We start from the raw sequence: 22424 nt of genomic DNA, 5'->3' as shown, positions 1-22424 counted from the left end.
GTTACGACAACAGCTGTATGACATTTGAGATAAGATGAATTCAAATCAAAATGTGTTTAAATTCGAAATAAAAGCTGCTACATAGGATCACCTAGCATTCCATGATTTATGATTTAAAAAATAAAATTTATACTGCAGTTTCCTCAGCCCTTCACTTTGTGCCTACATCTGTATCTTCCTTGGGTCACTAAAATAAGAAGACAGAAGAAAATCCGATAAAGATATGTGGAATGTATGATACTAATTTAATGTATCATACTAATGCATGATACTAATATGTGGAATGTATGATACTAATATGAAGGTAAAAAATGAGAAGTAAAAGAAAACATTAACAACTCAAAACTACACAATTTACTTTATAATATTTATATTAAGGGTACGTAAGTACTATACAGTGCAAATAACATGCACATATCCTTAAAGGAAATAATTTCCTCCTCGTCCCATACCTTACACACTCTGGAAATAAATACTAAACATAATGTCAGCATACCATTCTAGAGCAAAATGTGCCAATAATACTTGTCTTTTAATTTTAGGATTTTAAAAACTTATGAAGAATTGCATTTTTCATGATGATGGTTGTTGCCTTTTAGTAGAATGAAAAATAAGTCTTTTCCTTTCAAAAACACTGTTTTACTATTCCAGTTTTCACCTCAACCTAAATAAGCTTCAGTATTTCTGCATGCTTTTCATACAAGCACACACAAGAAGGATTTAGAAGAGAACTAAATGCAAAGTCATCTCCACCCGAGTACAAACAGAAGTAAAGTGAAACACAGGTACAACTTTCCATTCTAAGCCTTCAGACATTTGGGGACTAAAGTACTCACTTAGCTTTGTAATCTGGTTTCAGTATCACTAGTTACAAATACTACAAGTGACTACAATCAACTATGAATTGCTCTGTATAGTAAATGGACAGTAGACTTTATAAGTAAACAGAAATGAGTTCAATCCATGGTTCTACCGTTTCCTAGATGTACAACTCGGACAAGTTATTTAAACCCCTTGAGCCCAAAGGGTAAAGAGGTCAAATATATGGTGACAGAAGATGACCTGACTTTGGATGGTGAACACACAATGCAATTAGAGATGACATAGCATAGAATTGTAAAATTGAAACCTACCTCATCTTATTAACGAATATCACCCCAACAGATTCAATGTAAAAATAATAATAATAATAATATGTACTACAACAGGCACCAGTACTTTGACGTATGCTAAGGGAGTTTAAAATGTTAAATCACATCTCCAACTGTACTAAGCTGTTCATTCCACCCAAACACTGGGTTTATTCTGGCTCTCAGAGCCCCAGGGGGCACCCTTCAGCAGACTTTCAGGACTTCAGTGTGCCACTTCACAAATGCTTCATTATAGGGGAATGCCGCACCATTTTATCATCAGTGCTCATCTGAGGAGTAGTTAGTGTACTATAATTTTAAACTAGATATTTATTTATTCTTTTTATATATGTATCTATAAGAAATATGATACTAAACCTAGGGTAAAATAATGACACAGACAGGATATATATGGTTTACACAGTGAAGTCTCCTATTTTAATTGGAGCTTCATCATGTTTTAGTTTTGACCCTGAGGTTGTATGGAATCACCCTATCATAACCCTCCCTTTCTCAAGTACTACGCAAGAATAACATAAAATCCCCCTCTGCTATGCCATGTGCAAATGAACATAAATTAAGAGTAACACATATGTGTTAATGAGTTTCAGTCGATTCAGTAATGATATAGGTTCTAGTTGTGGTAACAGCTGAAGTCTAGAAGAAACCATGATCTTGGATAAGGATGCCACTGAAAGGAAGAAGGCTAGAAAAATAAGGGTAAGCGAAGTGGTCAAAGAATACTGACAGTGGCCACACAGTGAATGCTAGCATGTACATGACCGCCAGATGCTTTAAGAAAACCATCCCTTACTGTTAAAAAACCTCACAAATAGGTATAACTATCTCCATTTGCAGATGAGCAAACTGAAATTCAGCTAGGTTAAATGACCTGTCCACGTCACTCAGGTGGACAGCAGCACGGCTGGAACTGAAACAGAAGTCCCTTTCACTCCAAAGAAAGTCAGCTCTGCGTCACACCAAGAAATTTCTGGAACTGACATTTCAAAATTTTGTCTGGGGGCAGTCGTCTTTCCCTTTATTTGTACAGGACAGAACAAAAACTAGGTGTAGAAACAGCTTATGTCCTTGATAAGCACTCCTTCCTTAGTTTTTCCCCTGTTATTCAAATGAACAAAAGAGAGTTTTAAGGAAGAAAAAAAGGGAGGGAAGAAGAGGGGAAAGGGAACCCACAGAACATACTTTTAGTTTGAGGTATCATTTGTCTGTCTACATCCTTTTTTCCCTACTGTTCCTCCTAGCAATATGACACAACTCAGACACAGTCACAGTGGCATGCCCTTTAAATTCCACAGAGAGAGAATAAAAACAAAACATATAAATTTAACTCCCAATATATACACTGTGTTTTTACACAACCCCTTTTTAAATTCTAAGAATACCAATGATACATTGACTTTTTTCTGTTTCTGGGCAGTTACAGACTCACCATGAAACTTTGAGGCTTCAGGATCATTCACATTGATAGCAATTAATTTCCAATCTGTTTCCCCCTGATCAATAAGAGCCAAAATTCCAAGGATCTTCACACGAATAACATCTCCACGAGAAAGAACCTTTAAACAGAAAAGAAATTCAGCATTTGCAAAGTTTTTGGAGTTTACTCATATCTCATAAAAATCCATGAGAGATGCAAAGGACTATATACTGAAATTTAATAAAGGTTTAATAATTTAAAATGTAAAAACAATCATACTTCTATAAAATGTCTTTTAAAATTAAGTATCTTAATCCCTTTTTAGAAATTTATAGGTATTGAAATTTAACATACTAGGTCTAGAAACTCATACTACACAGAAAATAAACCCTCGCATATCACTACATAATATAACCCTGGCTTCTGCTACTTGGGTTTAAAAAGAGACCTGAGAACCTTTTTAGATTATTTCATACTACAATTTTTGCAAAACATATTTTCAGTTACAGTAAAAAGTCAACTTTTAACATATTAGAATACAGCCTTAAGAAGCTAATAAATGGCAGTGAAAGAATTATTAGTGTGTTAAAGATGCAGACAAATCAGTCTTCATAAAATGTTTTTAAAAGTTTTTAAGAAAAACAAGAAATAACATGATGTTCAAACAGATGTTTTATGCACTCAAATAAGTTCAGAGGTTCCTTCAAGCTGTCTGTGCCAAGTTTATATGCATGCATTCTTTCTACACCCTTTTATTTTTTAAAGATTTAGTCAGCTATAGAATTTCACTGGAAGCTGGAATTTGAACACATGTTTCAGAATAAATTCCTTCACGATTCAAAATGCAGCTTTAGCCATAACCAGCATGCGTCTGTTTGTTGAGTGTCATCCCACAAAGCAAAAGGTTGATGGTTCAATTCCCAGTCAGGGCACACGCCTGTGCTGTAGGCCAGGGCCCTGGTCAGGAAGCATATGGGAGGCAGCCCATTGATGTTTCTCTCTCACACTGATGTGATGTTTCTCTCCCTCTGTTTCTCCTTCCCTTCCCTCTCTCTAAAAGTAAATAAATACATTTTTTTTTTTAAAAAAAAGCAGCTATAGCCCTGGCTGGTGTAGCTCAGTGGATTGAGTGCGGGCCTGCGAACCACACGATCACAGTTCGATTCCTAGTCAGGGCACATGCCTGGGTTGCAGGTCAGTTCCAAGCAGGGGACTCACGAGAGGCAGCCATACATTGATTAAATAATAAATAAGTAAATAAATAAACAAATAAATAAAATAAAAAAGCAGCTATACCTTTGGAAAGCAAGTTATGCAGAAAAAGTCACCTTTGTGTCTTGAAATTATTTGAAAGAAAAATACCAAACCTTAAACCATAAAGTCAAAATAAATCCTTTTAGAACACTTGCAAAATAAATCTACAATTTTAATATAAATCTGTATGGAGCTATAATTAGTTTACAACAGACTAGTAAAATTGTATAAACTAAACTGAAATCTCATTTTAGGGCAATATGCACAAATACATTAACCAGACTCTTACATGTTTAGACTCACTTACGTACCTAGCACCCAATCAGATACTATGTATATAAAAAGAAAGCATTCCTGTTCTCAAAGGTTTATAACCTCATTGGGAGACCTACATACCTCATCTCAGAAGACCCCTTACAAAACAGAAATGTTCCAAGTTATCATATCACATAATCACCAATGAGAGGCTGGCTACTTTGTTTAGTGTAGTGATAAACTAGGTCCCTGGTTCTCAACTACGGGCAATTTTGCCCTCTAGGGGACATCTGGCAATGTCTGGAGTTATTTTTTGGTTGTCGTTCTAGAGTCCAGTGGGAGACCAGTGGGATGCTACACAGGACTGTCCCTACAACAGAATTAGTTGTCCATCCAGAATGTCAACGGTGCTGAAGCTGAGGAGCCTGAGGGGGATTCCGGTGGTGAGGGTGTCTATCATAATTACTAGGAATCATATGTATGATGTTTTAAAAAGCACATTCAAACTTGTTTTATTATTCACAACAATTAATTTACTTTGAAATATCAGACATCATGTAAGAGCAAGAGAAGCTTTCAGACTGTTATGGTTACCAGAGCAAGCAGGAAGTATGTCTGGAGATGATCGAGTTTCATGAGAACATACATGTTCTTTGATCTCATAAGCATCAGAAAGGAATTAGACAAACCATGGCCTTGTTTTATTGCCTTAACAGACTGGAAAAGAGACTCTCGGTGAAACAAAAAACTCAGGAGAAGATGCTCAAGAACAAACGGTAAAATTCTTATGAACCTCCCACAATTCAATTCATTCTAAATCAATTCAACAAATTTATAGCAAAAGTATAACGCAGACACCAAATGAGTGACACATAGCCCTCAAGAATTTAACAATGTTAAAAATGTCTGTTATCTGTGGTTTTAAATCGACTGTCAACTTCCAGGACTCTGCTCCTTCCCCTTGGCCCATTCACAATGTGGAGTTAATGACACTTCCTACCACCATGTTCCTTACAAATGACTTCAGGGCTCCACATGCCCAAGGACAAAAGGAGCACAGCTCCAACAAAAACCTTTTCTTTATATAGCAATTAAGTGCTCACTTGATGTTATTTCACTAAAGCTACTAAAGGTTATTTCAGATCTCCAACTAAAGGAATACACTGATCTGGCTATAACATGAAACCTCTTTTCCCACTTCCATTATAAAACTTTCAGTCTACCCTTCTAAGAAACCTAATGCACATAGCAGGTTCTATTTGGGAATCACATAGCTCATCATATTTGAAAAATGAGCTAAGATTCTGAAAGAAGAACACAGATATGCCACAAAGGTTTTAGGAAGAGTCAGAAAAGGGTCATTGTTGACTTTTCCTAGCTAGCAGGAAAAGATTTCAAAAGATAGGATTTTTAAGTCACAGACAAATATGTGGGGCTGAATTCTTCCACCACCCCCAAAGGTGACCTTAGACGAGTCACTTCACTCAATATTTTAGGACTTGGCTTCTCAATAGTAAAATAGAAATCATAGCATCTTTTCCTTGAAGTACAGAGCAAAGGAAACGACACTCACATGAACAAGAACATGCGAGGTCTTCCACAGACATGTTAGCATTTTTCCTCTCTGGGTTCTGCATGACCTTAGCTCACACTTGTCACCTACTAAGTGGCCTGCGTACAACAAAAGTTCTATGCTGATTAGCATTTGAAGAGTGGGGTAAAATTTCAACTGGGCTGATTAATACAAAAAAAAACCATGGAAAGCAAAACTGTTTAAGGCCTGGTATCCTGTGTATAAGGTTTCTACTGCAATGTTAGAAATTACATATTACAAACCTAGTCTTAAAATAGTGCACATTTATTATCTCATAGTTTCCATGGGGCAGGAGATCGGGCACAATATGGCTAGATTCTATGCTTACAGCCTGACAAGGCCAAAATCAAGGGGTTGTCGGCCAGGCTGGGCTTTGATTTGAAGGTTCAAAGGAAGAATCCCCTTAAATTCAATTCTTTGCAGGTGTTGGGCTGAGGTCCCCGTTAACTTGCTAGATGTCAAGAAGGGACCAGGGTCGGTTCTCTACAACCAGAAGCCAATGCACTCCTTTTCATGCCACCCCTCCCTCCTCCGCTTTCAAACACAATGGTGCATGTGCATAGCTGTTCCTCACAGTTGTAACCTTTGACTTGCTCTTTAACACAGCTCTTTACTGTTAGGGCTCGGGTAACTACATTGGGCCTGCATAGGACACCCAGGGTAACCCTCCTACTTAACTGTGCTGTATCGGGGGACTCGTGTATTCACAGATTCCAAAGAGAAGGGCAGCCGTCTTGGCGGGGCCATTTCAGAGCTCTGCCTACCATGGCCAGTCATCCCTACAGAAACTAAAGCATAAAAGCTATGTCCAGGGAAACCTTTATCAACTCTGTAACAGAAAATAAACTAGAAAATGCCCAAGAAAATAAAAATGTGTAGATGTTTACCCAAGGAGGAAGAAAACATAGATAAAAAACAGTATGACTTAATCAGGATGGCAGGACTGAGAGGGAACATTGATGCTTGCTTTTGTTTTCAGTAATAAAATTAAAATTTTCTTGAAAAATAAATATTGTTGAAGGAAAAAAAAACTAAAAGTAGAAAGAATTTGGGTCAAACATAAAAATAAAACCAGGTACAAATAAAAAAATCTGAAAAAAAATTTTGTGCTTATTTGGTTTATATAGTAGTCAGACCTACAAAATAGTAAGTTCTAAAATAAACAATCAACATTTTACTTACTGAAAAGTATAATACCTAAAAATTCATTTTTTTCTTCTAAGATATTTATTATCTCATCATTCTGGTGTGTCTTCCCTTCTCTTGGTAGGTCTCAGTCCACAGAATTTTCTCCTATGCCTTATATTATATGATCAACACTAAACCAGAAGTACATTCCCTGGACCATTTATAATCAATACTACATTTCCACAAAAACAATAGTAATGAGAAAACATGGTTTTTAGTAATACTGTACCAAACAGCTACTATTTACCAACTTTTTAAGTAAAATATAAAAGTATACTATCAAGATTAATTATATATGCCTTATTAAAAATCATTTATATTTGAAACCTTAAATTTTATTGTGCATATTTAGTGACTTTGACAAGGTTATTTAAATACCTCTATATCAATTTTTCTTAGAATGATCCCTTTGTTCTGTCAATAACAAAGTGTTACTAAGCCAAATCAACTTATGGGATATATACATTTTCACATGAGTTTCTTCCAGTTACTAATATCATTAATTACATATTCACTGACAAATTTTTATGTAAAATTTAAAATTTTTTAATGAAAATAAAATACTTATATTTAATCTTTTCATTTACATTTAACATCTGCTTAAGAATTTAAATTAATCTGCACTCAATATGAACTGAATGGCCCCAGGGATTATGTCCTCAGAATAAGAGTGTTCTAAAACAGAAACCTTTTCATCAATGTAATCTTATTTAATTTCGTGACTTTTACTTGTCATGAAATAGTACATGTGCAAGTGACTAAAGTATGTAACATAGAGTCTGAAACACAGGAGGTACTCACTAAATATATATATTGTTCCTTCCTTCTCTTCTATTCACTTTAGACACACTTACTAACCCTCTGGGGAGAAAATGTCTGAAAGATAAATTCTTACACTACAGTTTACATCCGAAAGAATGCTAATGATGTGATATATTTCTGCTGGAGAGATACAGGAAATACAGCCTCACACACACAGAAACTCAGCCCCTGTTTGTCCCTATCTGTATGTAACTCCAGAAATATTAGACAGATGGGAATCTCCCCTGCGTGAAAGGAGTAAAAGAGAGAAGAAAGAAGGAAAAGGGGGGTGGGAAACAGGATGGGGAGAAGAGTAGAAGGACAGAAAAAAAAGTAGAACAGGAGAAGAAGCAAAAGAAGAAAATCTAAGACGATGATAAAGCGGAGGGAAAAGAGGAGGAATAAAGGAAAATGAGGAAGAAAGGAAAGAAAAAGAAGAGAATAAATAATTATGGTAAATAAAGTGACAAAGAATCCGAATAAACTGTTTCCTAAACAATTTAGCAGCCTAAAATTGCTTTCATCTTAACTAGAAGAATATGACTCAAGTAATAATCCAATGTGTTATTTTTTCAATTAAGCACATGCTGTGTACTGGGCACTGAGCTACATACTGCAGTGGTGAGTTCTACCCTCACAAAGCTAACTTACATCTCACAGAGGGACATCGGAACAAACAGCAGACCACAGAAACAAGAAAGCACATAACAAAGAGCAAGTACCTTAGTTGGGGATGGGTCATAAAGAAAAACTCCAAGAGGAAGTAGTATTTTAGCTGAGGTCTGAAGGATGAGCAGGGGGAGGTGAAGAGAAAGAAAAAAGGGGGGAGTAACAAAATGAAGGAGGAAGGTTCCATTCTTCTACACAGAGGGACTTGCTTGTGCAAAGGTCTGGACACCAGCAGAGGCATTATAGGAAGTAAAAGATTAGTGCAGCTGGAGGGAGGTGTGCAAACAAGGACTGCTAAGAGAGGAAGCCAGAAAAAGAAGCAGAAACTGGGCACTTTTTAAATGAGTGAAGCAGAAAAAGAGTCTGGAATAAATGACGGCAAGGAAAGCAAGACTCAGCAAGGACACTGATCAGTAGCAGGAATAATTCAAGTGAGGTAAAAATAAGGGGCTGGACAAAGCTAGCTGCACCGAGGAAAAATAAATAGATTTAAAGGCTATTGAGAATATAGAATCTCTATTTCATGACTAATGGGACGAAGAAAAGCACAGAATGATCAGGGGTGACCTCTCAGTTTCTGGGACTGAAAATACTGAGAGGAGTTACTCGTTTTGGAGAGGAAAAGAATGAACCCAGTTTTGGACACAAGAGTTTGAGATGTGTGGAGAAACCCAACCACCGAAGTAGGTTGATGAGTACACAGGTCTGAGCTGGAGATATTAATTCACTAGCAAAACTAGGAGTGCCTGGGATTGCATTACCAAGAGAGTTACGAAATGAGGGGAAGGAGTTGGACAAGGGACAGTCCTCAAGCAAACCAACCCTTAAGGAACAGGTGGACGAAAAGGAGCTTGCGTGTTGTTAACCGTTAACTATCTTATGCCCACCAATGTCAAAGAAATGCATCTCTCCATTTTACTTTTTATCCATCCTCAGAGATATCCTTACTTTGCTTCCTCCTGCCTCCCTGATCTACCACCAAAGGATTTCATGTAACCCCACTTCCGTCTCCTCCTGTGATTCTATGTATAAAGTAGGTACAAAACTGCCAGTCTCGGGAGCATTTTCTTAATCCGTTGAGATTTTGCTTCCTAGCAACTGTCGTCAGTTTGACTCATCCTCATAAAAATTCTTAACAGGTTTGGACGTTTGTTATGTTGACAGACAAAATTTATGAAACGGGCTTGTTGAATTTGGCCAAAAAAAAAGTTCCCAAGGACCTTTGTGAGACAGTTTTATTGAAATAATGGCAGGATGATAAATATTTTGAAGTAGGGTAAAGATTAAGTGGGAAACCATTTACAAGTCTTCATGTGAAGGAGGAGGAGAGAGGAGACATACAGAAGAAAGAAAAGTTATAAATATAGGACAGAATAAAAATAAGAAAATACTATCACTCAGAAGCAGGAAGGGACAGGATTATATAGCACAGGTAGAAGCACTGGTCTCAGACAAAAAAAAACTCTCACAGTAACAGAAGGAAAGGGAGAAGCGATGTTTGCAAGCACAGGTAACTGGGCAGTGTAAGGGGGAAAGGTGAGGGAGTTCTCATCTGTTGGTTGCTCTGAGCTCAACAAAATTAAAGACAAGACATTCTCTGGGGACTGAGAAAAAAGTGCAAAGAGTTGAATGTCTACAGAAAATAACATATATTAGCAATAAATGCAGAAGAAAATACACTGACCAACCCCAGAATTCTCTGGGTTGCAGCAACCTATGAAAACTGTGGGTTTTGCTTTCCCTAAGTAGGACTTGGCAACCTGGATGAAGGCACCAAAAAAGACCCCCGTTTGCATTTCCTGTCTGGATAATGGGTAAGACACTGAAGAGAGAACTCATTAAATTTTTTCTGTAAAACCTCAGGCAGAAAATACTTCAGTCTTTGCAGGCTGTATGGTCTCTGCTACAACTCCCCAGACAATCCGTAAATGAATGGGTGTAGCTGGGTTATTTATAAAAACAGGTGGGGAGCCAGATTTGACCTGCCATTGGGCTACCGTTTACCAACCCCTACTTTATGAGAAGGAGGTAAAGATACAAAAAGGGACTGATACCGGAGGGACCTACAGGTTAGAACTTTGAATCAGAGTTGAAGAACTGGTACCTTCCAAAGAGAACTGAAATTTTATGGCATCAGTAAACTAGAACACGTTAGAGTAACACAGTCTATAAAACAAACCTTTGATCCTATTTCACAAACATCAATGGGATCGTCATCTCCACAGCAGTCTGTGCTCTTATCTTTTTGATGGGGATCTTCCCAAGTCTAGAAAGGGGGAGGGGAGCAAAATATGGGTTAATACTCACTGTAATGTACGTTAATCTTTGTACACAAAGTTTTACAGATAACCATAATCCAAACAAAAATTCTCAGATATTATATAGGCTCAAGGCCAACACACCAATACAGCCGTAAGCATAATAGTAATTAAAGGATATTTATAGTGTTTCCTCCCCTGTCTCTCATTTGTTTGTATAACCACATCTGAGAGTAGGCGGTATTTCCAAACATACTCTTCTTCCAAGTTTAGTCAGAGTCTAAACTCATGTTTGTGTTTGGCCTTTCGGTTTGGATGCTCCGGCTGCCTACACCCTGTTTCCACGGACCGTCTCAGCTGCCGCTTCCGTCGCTCACCGCTTCCTTGGACAGGGAACAGCCCTGGGCCTGGCTCTCTGTGTCTGAAAACAAACTGCCTATTTTTAAGTGACTTTTACCAAAAGGAACCTAGTTTTCCCTTCATTAACTAGAGAACAAGACAGTGATTACCAAAGAAAATAAAAGTCAATTTTTGTCTCATTCCATTCCATTTAAAAAAGCCTCTACCTCTCCCACCAAATCTCAAGCCTTGGACAGAATCACGAAGATGTCAAGTTTTTGGTTTCCTGAAAAGATTATATCTTGTTGGCTACAGAATGCAGGTACACACGGGCACTTTAATAAATGAGTAGGTAGTATAACAGACATTTGCTATCCAGCTGAAGTATGTTCCAGGTGCTACCCTTCCCCCCAAAGCTTCATAATTACCTGAATCTAAATGGAACTGTTGAAATTCCCTAAAATCATTTGCCCCGGATTTACATTTTAAGACGTGCAGAGACAGTGTCACCTCAAGGCTGTCATCTAGAACTTCAGATTACGTAAGCTTGGTTCCTCTAATTCTATATAAATAATAAAAATGCACTCTTATTTAAAGCTGAACCCTACATAAAGTCCAACACAGGGTGTGGCTGAAGTAGGTTTATAGTTGTGAGTACACAAAGCGCAGTTTAATCTTGTATTAGTATTGATTAATTATTGTATTGTTTTCCATATGAACAACTGTAAACATTTTTGCCCCACCTTGTAATTTTCTTCTAGTCCTATTTATAGCATATTTGGCAAAAAACTGACCCACTCATACTGGGAAAAAAACAACCAAACAAAAATCAGTAAACCAAATCTCACATTTCACTACTCCAAATACTAATATTACTAATAAAATATAAGAAGAATAAAACTAATTGTTAACCTTACATCCTGGTTATAGGTGAGAAACACTTTCTAAGTGATACATACACACACACTGTCACACACTCATATACACACATACCCCCATGAGAAATGTAGCATTATTAAGCCCATTTTACAGGTAAGTAAACTGAAACACAGTTTACACTTGCCCAGGCTCACAGTTTCTGAATGGTGGCAAGAGGATCAGAACTCATGCTTTAACAGTTAGGTCATGAGGCCCAAATGTTGGTTAACAGTTGAACAGCGATATTTCAGATGCAACCTCACTCTATTTCATGGTCTCTTCTTTTAAATACCTTTTTTTCCTCTTGGAACCTACGTATATTTCCTTTGGAGCTGTCTTCCTCCCTACTGTTCCCCGTATTGCTTCTTGTTCTCTGCTACCTGTTACCAGGCATCCATTCGTGCAATAAATATTCATGAAGTGCCTGCCTACTCTGGGCCAGGAGTTCAGAACAGAAATAAATAAGACACAGGCAATACCTTGAAGAGTGCCATGCTAATAAATGGTATAGTATTTGCCACAATTGCTGTAAAATTAATCCTTATGCGCTGGAGAAACCTAGGTGGGATTGAGGATAACTGGGATCAGAAAGCCTAGAAGTAGAATCCAAAAATGTCAGAGAAGTTCCTCCTTCCTGAAGCAGGTAGGAGTATATATTATTTCAACTTCTTCTGTAAACAATCTGGGAATATCTAATAAAGTAAAATAGGTGTGTAACTCACAATTTAGCCATTTGACTCACAGGTACAGACCAAGGTGTATATATCTATATATATTACACACATGGAAAAAGTTTGGAATAGACCCAAGAAATGCATAAAAAAAGAAAGAAAAGCAACCCATCAACAGGAATATAAATATGTAAAAAATCATACAACAGATGGCTATAAAGCTATAAAGGTAAATCAGCTCACAGATTATTGATCAAGCCTAAAACAAACTGTACCTGTTCCCCTGCAGGTGTCTGAGAACAGGACCTTACAAGCTACAAATAGGAACCCATGTTTGTAATTACAGTGCTCTGGTCCTTCGGGCTCTTTAAAACATCACTGACCGATACAGAACTGTACCCATGGGTGCTTCCTGAAAACTACTTCCTGATTAATCAGAATTCCTGTCACCAAGCTGAAGGAAGGAAGGATCTCTTCAGACACTCCCTGTACTTCACCACCTTCAATTTGGAGCAAAAGCCTCTACCAGTGGCCTCACTCTTAGCAGCTAATATCAGAAGCAACAGGGTCATCATCACTGAGATAATATGGTGGAGAACTCACTATGGGGCTAAACACTTTGATCATCTCATTCAATAAGCACAATAACCTTGGCGGGTGGGTGGTGCAATAACACAGGCGCACAAACAGGTCTAGAGAGCTTAGTCACTGGTCCCCACAGGTTATACATACAGCTACTATACTACATGGTACTAAATGATGCTTAGGGTCAAGGAACCAAATTTATAACAAAATTTAAAATAATAAAAACAACAATTACATTAAGGCTGAAAAAATCTTGAATTTAGTGATTCTAGTCCTTTAACATTATCCAGATGTTTCTCAATCTAAATAGTCACTCGGAAGGACTAAGGGAAGAAAAAGATGATTTTTGCCCAGGCCGCACTCAAACTCTGAAGAAAGCATGACTGCTAGTGTGGGAGAAGTTATTAACATTAAATAGTCTAGACAGCTGAAGGGCTGAAATAATGATGGCACAGTGATGAATCACAAGCTATGTGGAAAGACTGCTCCTTAACCAGTATTCCGCTGCTGAAATGTTCTTGTAAGCATGGTTGGCTTGGTAACCGCTCTGAACAAATTCATAATGTTAGACAAATCCTAAGAGAACAGCAAAATTCAAACACATCTATAAAACAAATGCAATTCACACAATGCATTAATTAATAAATTAATTCCACAAATATTTAATGACTACCTACTCTGTGCCAGGCACTAAGCCAAGCAGCTGGAACCCATCACTGAACAAAACAGACAGAATCCCTGTCCCTGTGAAGTCTGCATTCTGACTGGAAGAATGAACAATAAATATAAATAACTAAACTACACAGCATGTTAGAAGTTGGTAGGTGTTATGAAAAAGGGGAAAAATAAAGTATGGCAGGTGGAATGGGAGTACAGGAAGCAGGGTTACAATTGTAAACGGTGCTCAGCGCAGACATAATGAAGAAGGTGACTCCTGAGCAGCCGTACGGAGGGGGCCGCATCTGTCCCGGGGAAAGCGCGTTCCCGCTGGAGGACACAGTGAATGCAGAGGCCGTGGCCAGAGCGTGCCTGGAGTACCAGAGGGACCGTGAGACGGCCCTGCTGGCAGTGAGGGAGCAGCGTGGGAGGGCGAGGGGAAGCTGGAGATGGGACGGAAAGCGTAAATGGGACCAGGGCTCGCTTCCACACTAACAGGCTCACGCTGTCTTAATACAGACAATGAAGCAAATATCCTTTCACATAAACAACTAGCCTAATTTCTACTTTTTATAAACACTAACCAATTTAGGTTGGTTGGGGGTTTTTTTGGTAAATGACTTTGATACAATCTGTAATGTATTCATTTGCTGAAAACACACACACACATACTACAGTATCAGTTTGGATTTAAAATAGCAAGATATCTGGTTAAAAATGGCAGAGGGTTTTTGTTTGGTTTGTTCAGTTATTTCTTTCTTCCATTATAGTCTATATGAGTGATATCATACAGGCTTTGTCTTTTTCGGTCTGAGGTATTTCATTTCATTTGGCATACCTTTAAGATTTTGTTCCAAATGACACTATTTCATCCTTTTATGACTAAGTAGTATTCAATTGTGTGTGTTATATATACACCACTTCTTAATATCCATTCATTTATCAATGAACACTTAGGTTGCTTCCATATCTTGGCTACCATAAATAATGTTGCAATGAACAGAGGGTGTATGTATCTTTCCAAATTAGTGTTTTCATATTCTTGGTGTATTATCCAGAAGAGGAATGACTGGATCACAGGGTAGTTTTAGTCTTAATTTTTTGAGAAACCTCCAACAGTGTTTTCCACAGAGGCTGCACCAATTTACACTCCCACCAACAGTGTATGAGGGTTCCCTTTCTCCAGGCCCTTTCTGGCATTTGTTACTTGATAAGAGCCAATCTAGTAGGTGTGCAGTTAAAGGAGGGTGAGATGGGTTAAGGGGGTCAAATGTATGTTCACAAATGAAAACTAGACTTTTGGCAGTGAGCACACTATAATGCAGATAGATACTGAATTACAATGTTGTATACCTGAAACTTTTATGTTACTAACCAATGTTACCTCAATAAAAAGTAAAATTAAATCACCAGTATAAAAAGGGAATACAGGTCTATTTCTTCTTCCTCGCTTCCATTCTAGGCACGCTGGCCTCCTTTCTGCTTCTCACACAAGGGAGGCCCACTTCTACCCGGGGGCCTTTGTACTCGCTGTTTCTTGCCGAATGCCCTTAGCCGTCTAATTATTTGTTCCCTCACTTCCTTCAGGTCTTCATTCAAGCAGCAACTTCTCACCCTACCTAAACCTACCTACCTCTCCCTGCCTAAACTGCAACAATCCCAAAACATCCTAGTCCCATTTCCTACTTTAGTGTTCTCCAACACTCCGCCGTGGGATGTAGTACATTTTTTTAAATTATTTTTTGTCTGCCTCAGTCCAGGATAAAAGTCTGAGAGAATTTTTGTCCCTTTTATCACTACTTCACCTTCACTACTTAAAGCGTTGCCTGGCAAACATCAGACACTTAACATATATGTACTGAATGAACAGCTCCATGAAGGTGTGGTGGGGAAGTGACAAGGGAAATGAGAAACACTGAAGAAGCCACATGGTGGAATGGAAGCGGGGGGGGGAGGCGGGGGGGGCAAAGGTTGCAAACTGAGGCTGGAAGAGCAGAGGCCCGATTATGCAGGGTTGGGGGTCCACGTTAAGAATGTTTTATTCTAGCCTTTTAGCAATAGGAAACCATTAAAATGCTCTCATACCAGCGTAACATTAGGAAATTTACGTTTTTAGAATGTTATGTTGGGCACTGTGAGGAGCATGACATTTTGGTAGGCAACAGCAAACACAAGGTACAGTAAGAACGACTGCAGTTCGATTCTGTTGTAATTAAGTGGGAACTACTGTACCTAACAGACTAATGTAACAACAAGTAAAAGCATCTTGAAACTTCAAACATATCCAAAGATGTAAAAAATTATTGGTTCTTTAAATAGATACACTACAAAAGCTTGGAATTAATAGATGAGTGAGTAGCACCTATTGTCCTCTGCTGTAACCACTGGTTTAGCTGTTAATCACCCCCATGAGACTCTAAGTTCCTTTAGAAAAAAGATCATATAATAATAAAACTTCCAGTAGCGATAATACTGTGATTACCACCCATTAGGCACTATTCTAAGATAAAGCTGAAGCAACTCACTGAACCTCAGTACAACCATATGCAGTAGGTACTTTATCATCTCTACTTTCCAGATGAAGAAAGTGAGGCAAAGAAAGGCAAAGTAACCTGCCCAAGGTTACTTCACTAGTGAGTGGCAATTTGACTCCAAAACCTATATTCTTAGTCACTTAATATGCAGACGGCCTCCCTTAAACAATTTTATTTTACCCTTTCACCATGTCAAACAGAATGTCTACTTAGGCACCTGGGGTGCAGAAAACCTGCCTTCATAGTTTTAACACTCTCATTCTTAGCAAGTCACTTTAAAAGTGCCTATTTAACAAAGAATGTATCCATGTGGGTGGTCTAACTGCATCAAAGGCAGTCTGACTCTTCAGAAAACAATTTTCTTTTCCTGTGAATGTTTATTCTACATGGGCAGCTGTGTTTCTGAGTTGGATAAAGCAAGGCCCCTTTCCGCAGATATTTCCCTCAAAGTACCCCGCAACTTCAAGCTGAAGGAGATTTGACTTCGGGTGGTGGGCACACGGTGCAACATACAAATCACGTACCACAGAAATGCACACTTAGAATGAAACCTGTATCACCCTACTCACCACTGCCGCCCCATTAATTTAATTAATTAAATAAAAAAAATACAACCATAAAATATCCGGATAGACAAATGGTCTAATGGCTTTTATAACTATAAGGAAGACGCTTCTCTGTGTCCCCAAAACGTAGCCATTTGATTCTGAATATTCAGAATTTTACTTAGTAAATAATCTGGAAATAGTTACCACTTCCCAGAAGTGAGAAATAGAAGAAGAAAACAAGAATGAAGGAAAAGGAAACAGTGTCACTGTCTAACAGGAAGGCTGCCTCACCATTCTCTAGTCCTTGCCTGCATTGTTTCCCACCGAAAACTACAAATTATTCGCTATTCATAATAGCGAATAATTGTCATCTAACTCAATTTCTGATGAGTTCTGAAAAAAGTTAATAATAAAAAAATTAATGTTAGAGTTTAAAAAACAAAATTCATGCTCCTGTCTTGTCACATTCAGAGAAATGACTGCAGAGAAACCAGAAAAGCCACTTCTCACTGAACGTTAATAGCCAAGGTAGGAAAAAGAAATGTGTTCAAAGTGCCAAATGTGAGTGTTCTATATGCCTAAGTCCAGGAACTAGAGTATAGTTATAAATACAGTTTCAAAAAAATTTACTGATACAATAAAATTCCACATTAGAAAAATTTAAATGTACAAATCTCTCAAACTGAAGTCTTCAGTACCAATTTAAATTCAAGTAGTTCACAGGATTTACAAGGCAATTTTTTTCAGGAGACAGAAAAGTTTTACCATTACAACAAAAATGTTACCTGAGGGAGGGCACCATAATTCCATATGTAACCCTTGTGAGGAAAGATATTTGCCACGTAGCGTAGCTTGCCGCCCTTTAAGTCTTGTTTAATGGGATTCAATGGCTCCTGTGTGGCAATCTAAGCCGGTCATGGAGAAAAGGGAGTACGAGGAAGAGAAATGATTAATCCTGTCTTTAAATAGTATTTTTAAGATCTGCTATTATCAGACTAAAAAGTCATATTCCAACTTACTGATCAAAGAAACTTTAAAATAAATTAAGCCAGTTCTTATTTCTCATTCAGAGTATTGTGTAAGAATAACCATCTGGACCCTGACTGGTGTAACTCAGCAAACTGAACGCAGGCCTGAGAACCAATGGATCACGGTTCGATTCCCAGATGGGGCACATGCCTGGGTTGCAGGCCGGTTCCCAGCAGAGGATGCATGAGAGACGACCATACATTGGTATTTCTCTCCCGCTCTCCTTCCCTTCCCCTCTAAAGACAAATAAATAAAATATTTTAAAAAAGAAGAATAACCATCTGGGAAGAAAATATCGGATTATATGTTTAGGCACTTTATCATTTATGCACTCATTATTTCTAACACAAATAAAATCATTGAAATGGCAAGAAAATAAAGATGATTCAACTTGCTTTGTTACTAATGTCAGGCTTTTTACCATCAAGCTTACAAGAAAATTAATGCGAAGATTTTCTTCAAGTGATTTCATATCCAAGTTACCTTTTTACCAAACATATCCAAATTGCCATGCAAAAGGGAAAAATACTATTGTATAGAGTGAACAAAAATAACAGATGTCATGTCTGAATAAACACTGCTTAAATTAGGCTAAGGTAGGGAGTAGCCAGAATGATGAAACAATACAGTTGGAGCAAGGCCAACTTTTTTCTGTGAAAATATTACCCCTGCAAAACAAATGTTACTGGGACCTGGTAAAACTAATGACAATTCTCCAAATAGAAGTGCTGAAAAATATACATGTATATAACAGTTTTTAATTTAAATACTTGAAAGTATACTTGCCATGAATTCCAAAGTTGTACAAAAAGGCTTAGATAACTAAACAAATAAGTGTCATAAATTAAATTTCACTCTGAACTATAGGGGATTTCACCTAACTAAAGATGGAACAGTAAAATTCTGAAAAGCAAAAGAGAAGTTTGTCATAGGTTCATGTCTCATGGAAAAGGTTGTTCAAAAAAGCTAACCAGGGGAACAGTGGACGCTCTCAGAGCTCACAAATCAAGAGACGGCCAGGAAACTGGTTTCATTCCTGGCAGAACAAAATCTAAAGAAGAATCGAGTCCTTAGAAATGGAAACTATCATAAGCCCTAAGTAAGTTTCAGTGGTGTCTATGAACAAAATATGAGGAGGGACCCCCAAATTCCCAAAATTTATTCATAAAAACTTGTGTGTTTATTCTTACATGTTTAAACTTCAGTCCCCTTCAAAGAACTCTCCATTTGATGCAACACACCTACCGAGATGTTTTTTTTCCCACTGCTCAAAACAGTGTTTCAACTCCTCGATTTTGATGCCTTTTAGTGCTTCTGCCATTTTTTGTTTCACCTCTTCTACATCAGCAAAATGTCTCCCTTTGAGGACTTTTTGTCAAGGGAAACCAAAACAAGTCTCTCCAGCAAGATCAGGTGAATAGGGAGGGTGGGACATGGAGGCCATGACCTTTCAGTCAAAAACTGCTGAATACCCAGCATAGTGTACATAGACAGGTAAGCTAGTAAATCTCCTGTCATGAAATGGCCAAACACACTGAAAGAGTCTTCAAAAAGAATGACCTGAAGCTGAACACACCCTCTCACAACAACACCAGCTGGTACACTGACTGACAGGTTCCTAGAACATTCACCTAGTACGGAAAGCCTGTACTACAAGAAGATAATTCTGGTTTTTTTGGTGTCCTACCTTGTACATCTCAGAATCTACTTAAGTAAACTTTGAAAATATCTTTCACTTTCAAAGACAGAGGAGTCAAGAAAAATTAAATATGTGAATAACAAACTAGACAGGCAAAAATGGAAAACATTCTCCTTGAAGTATACTTTCAGCTTTTAATAATATTATGCTTTTGGAAATTAAATTCAAAATAAGTTTACAAGAATGTTTTCAATTTATTTCATTATGAACAAGTTTGTCAACCATCCCAAATTCAAAATATTATGGCATACAACTTGAAACAAAGTTTCTATATCACCATTATCATTTCCATTTGATATTAATTAAATATAGCCATACCTCCATTTTAGCATTTGTCCACCGAGGTACTTCAACCACCATATTAAACAAATTCTGCAATTAAAAAAAGAGAGAAAATTATTTTTTTTACCTATTCCTTATTTTTTCACTTATCTCCTGAAGAATGCTTTAGTTTCTCCCCACAAAAAAAAATGTTAAGAGTCTACATGAAATATCTGCCCATGCCTAAAATTCCTCCTAAACAATTAGAGAAGCTGTCTATAAAAGCACAACAGAATTTAAGCCATGATGTCACGTGACCACTACTGCACAATGAAAGTTGCTACATTTTTGGAAATACCTTGCGGTATAGTGACAAAAATAGAGTCAGAAAACTTGTTCCAATTTTGTATTTTCAAACTAAAATAGGAGAGACGAGGTCCACCATGTAAGCTGCATATCTCATTTCCTAATGAGATAAAGTACGTGTAATAATCACTGACCTACTCACCGCACAAGGCTGTTACAGAGACCAATAATATAATTTAAATAAAAATATACAGTAAGTTATAAAGTATTCTGAAAATTATAAAACAATATTAAAATCTAACTTATGTTCCAAATGTAAAATTAAGGATATCGGTATAGGAGGTAGTCAGTTATAAAGCTTCCAAAGAGTTAGGCACATCTTTCTATCTTATTGTCTCTGGTTCCCTAAGGTTACAAAAGGACCATTGCTTTCTTTTTATCATTTCTGAATTTTGCGAAGTGCATAAAACAAAGTAGATTCTGGGTCAATATTGAGTAAAAATAATTTCCTATGGTGTATATTGTCCTACAGTGTGGGACTTACAAAGAGAAGGTGTTATGGTTAAAGCGGACTAGCATGCCATTTCATATCGTAACTAACTTACAACGGCAAAGCAACGGTTTAAAACACGCTACCCAAGTGTGGTCATAGAGCCGGATGAATCCGCGCGGTGTCGGTTCATTTAGAAACAGTCATAGCAATTTTACGGAGTAATTTCTATTTCTGCCGAACCTAATAACATCAATTTGGAATGTAAATTACACTTTCCTAATAATTCACTTTGATTGTATTTTTTAAAGTTATCAGTTCACCAGAGATTAGAATTAACCTCCCTCCCCCCAAAATCTGGTCCTTCAAGATCATTTGAGAAGCTGTAATTAAATAACCTGTTCCCAATCATGCCACACATGAAAATTACCCGGAGAGCTTTGACCAATTACAAAGAAATAAAGGATTCCTAGAACCCCACTGCTCACATATTTTAATTCAATTGGTTTTTTGATGGGAGGACAGAGGGAGAGCCAGGGCACCGTTTATTTTTAAAAGCTCTCCAGGAAATTTTCATATGCGGCCAGAGTTGAGACCTCCTGGTTTAAAACACTGGTAAACAACAATCTGGAGCTTTCTTAGTGAAACATCACTGCAGATTAATTCAAAGAATGTCATTTACACAATTAAATATAGGTATTAATTGAGCCATAAAAGTACTGATAGTCTTTCTAGATAAGACTAACCTTGACCTAGGACTCACATTTAGCTCTTTAATGAGCTGAAGAACGAAGCCCAAATGAGTTCTCAACTGCTCCTGAGGAGCATGTCTCTTACCCATCCTAGCAACCTCCCGCACAGTCCTGCGGTCACGTGTCCTTTCCTATGCTCTTTCACGAGGTAGCCCAGCACCTGTTTAACTACATCTGCAGTAGCAGTTAAAAACAATGGCAGATGTTCACATAATGTATTCATCCCTGAAAGCGTGGCTCTAAGAAAACAAATGCATGCAGACGCATAGTCAGAAATGACAGGGAAAACCAAGCTAGTGACAATTGTTTGACTCAGTGACTCTTACCAAAACCACTTACAGAGACTTGAATTAAATAAATCAAAAGAACAACAGATGAGGTTTTAATTTTTAGCCTGCAAGTCACACTCACTCTCACCATTTTGATCCTGATCACTAGGAGCATATTACCAAGCCTTCCTTTCTTGCCTCAGCTAAAATGTGTATGACCTGTAATTTTGTAAGGCCTGTGTTACTCTGGTTACCCTAACATTAATTATAAAGCAATAATGGTCTGCTGAATTTTGTCAATCACAAAGACATAAGGTGAAGGACACATTTCAATTCAGAAAGTTGGGATTGGCCAGGGACATTTTATTTCTCCTTCAATTCTTTACTATCTCTCCATTTTACCTATTTTTATTGTAGAAATCAGAAAGGAAAACTAATAAGATACGAAAAAGCAGTCAGTAAATTTGGGGAGGAAATGAGAGGAAGTCACCCCTTTTTTCCTGCTACTAACTTAAAATATCAAATAAACTGTATCTGCCACTAAAAACAAAGGCAACAAAAGCAAAAATAAACCATGAGACTACATCAAACTAAAAAACTTCTGCAAAGAAACAATAAACAAAATGAAAACAGTCTATGGAATGGGAGAAGATATTTGCGGATCATAAATCTGATAAGGGGTTAATATCCAAAAGGCACAGAAAATTGATACAACTCAACAGGGGGAAAAAAAGCAAAGCATCCTGATTAACAAATGGACAGACCAGCTTCTGAAGCAG

General features: G+C 37.5%; 1 protein-coding gene across 3 annotated transcripts in view; it reads right to left on the bottom strand.

The window, feature by feature from the left end:
* Window positions 1–22424, bottom strand: part of PPA2 (inorganic pyrophosphatase 2) — an 85147-nt gene that overhangs the window by 43688 nt on the left and 19035 nt on the right. For all 3 annotated transcript variants that reach the window (XM_037031885.1, XM_037031883.1, XM_037031884.1), the window contains 4 exons: window positions 19886–19939; window positions 17625–17744; window positions 10509–10595; window positions 2581–2707 (listed from right to left, as the gene is read on the bottom strand). In XM_037031885.1, the coding sequence (XP_036887780.1) occupies window positions 2581–2707; window positions 10509–10595; window positions 17625–17744; window positions 19886–19939 (388 nt within the window). The remainder of the gene's footprint in view (window positions 1–2580; window positions 2708–10508; window positions 10596–17624; window positions 17745–19885; window positions 19940–22424) is intronic.

Source organism: Sturnira hondurensis, unplaced genomic scaffold (genome assembly GCF_014824575.4).
Source record: "Sturnira hondurensis isolate 20B ecotype Veracruz unplaced genomic scaffold, ASM1482457v3 Scaffold0021214, whole genome shotgun sequence".
Classification (NCBI taxonomy): domain Eukaryota; kingdom Metazoa; phylum Chordata; class Mammalia; order Chiroptera; family Phyllostomidae; genus Sturnira; species Sturnira hondurensis.
This window is presented reverse-complemented; position numbering and strand designations above follow the sequence as displayed.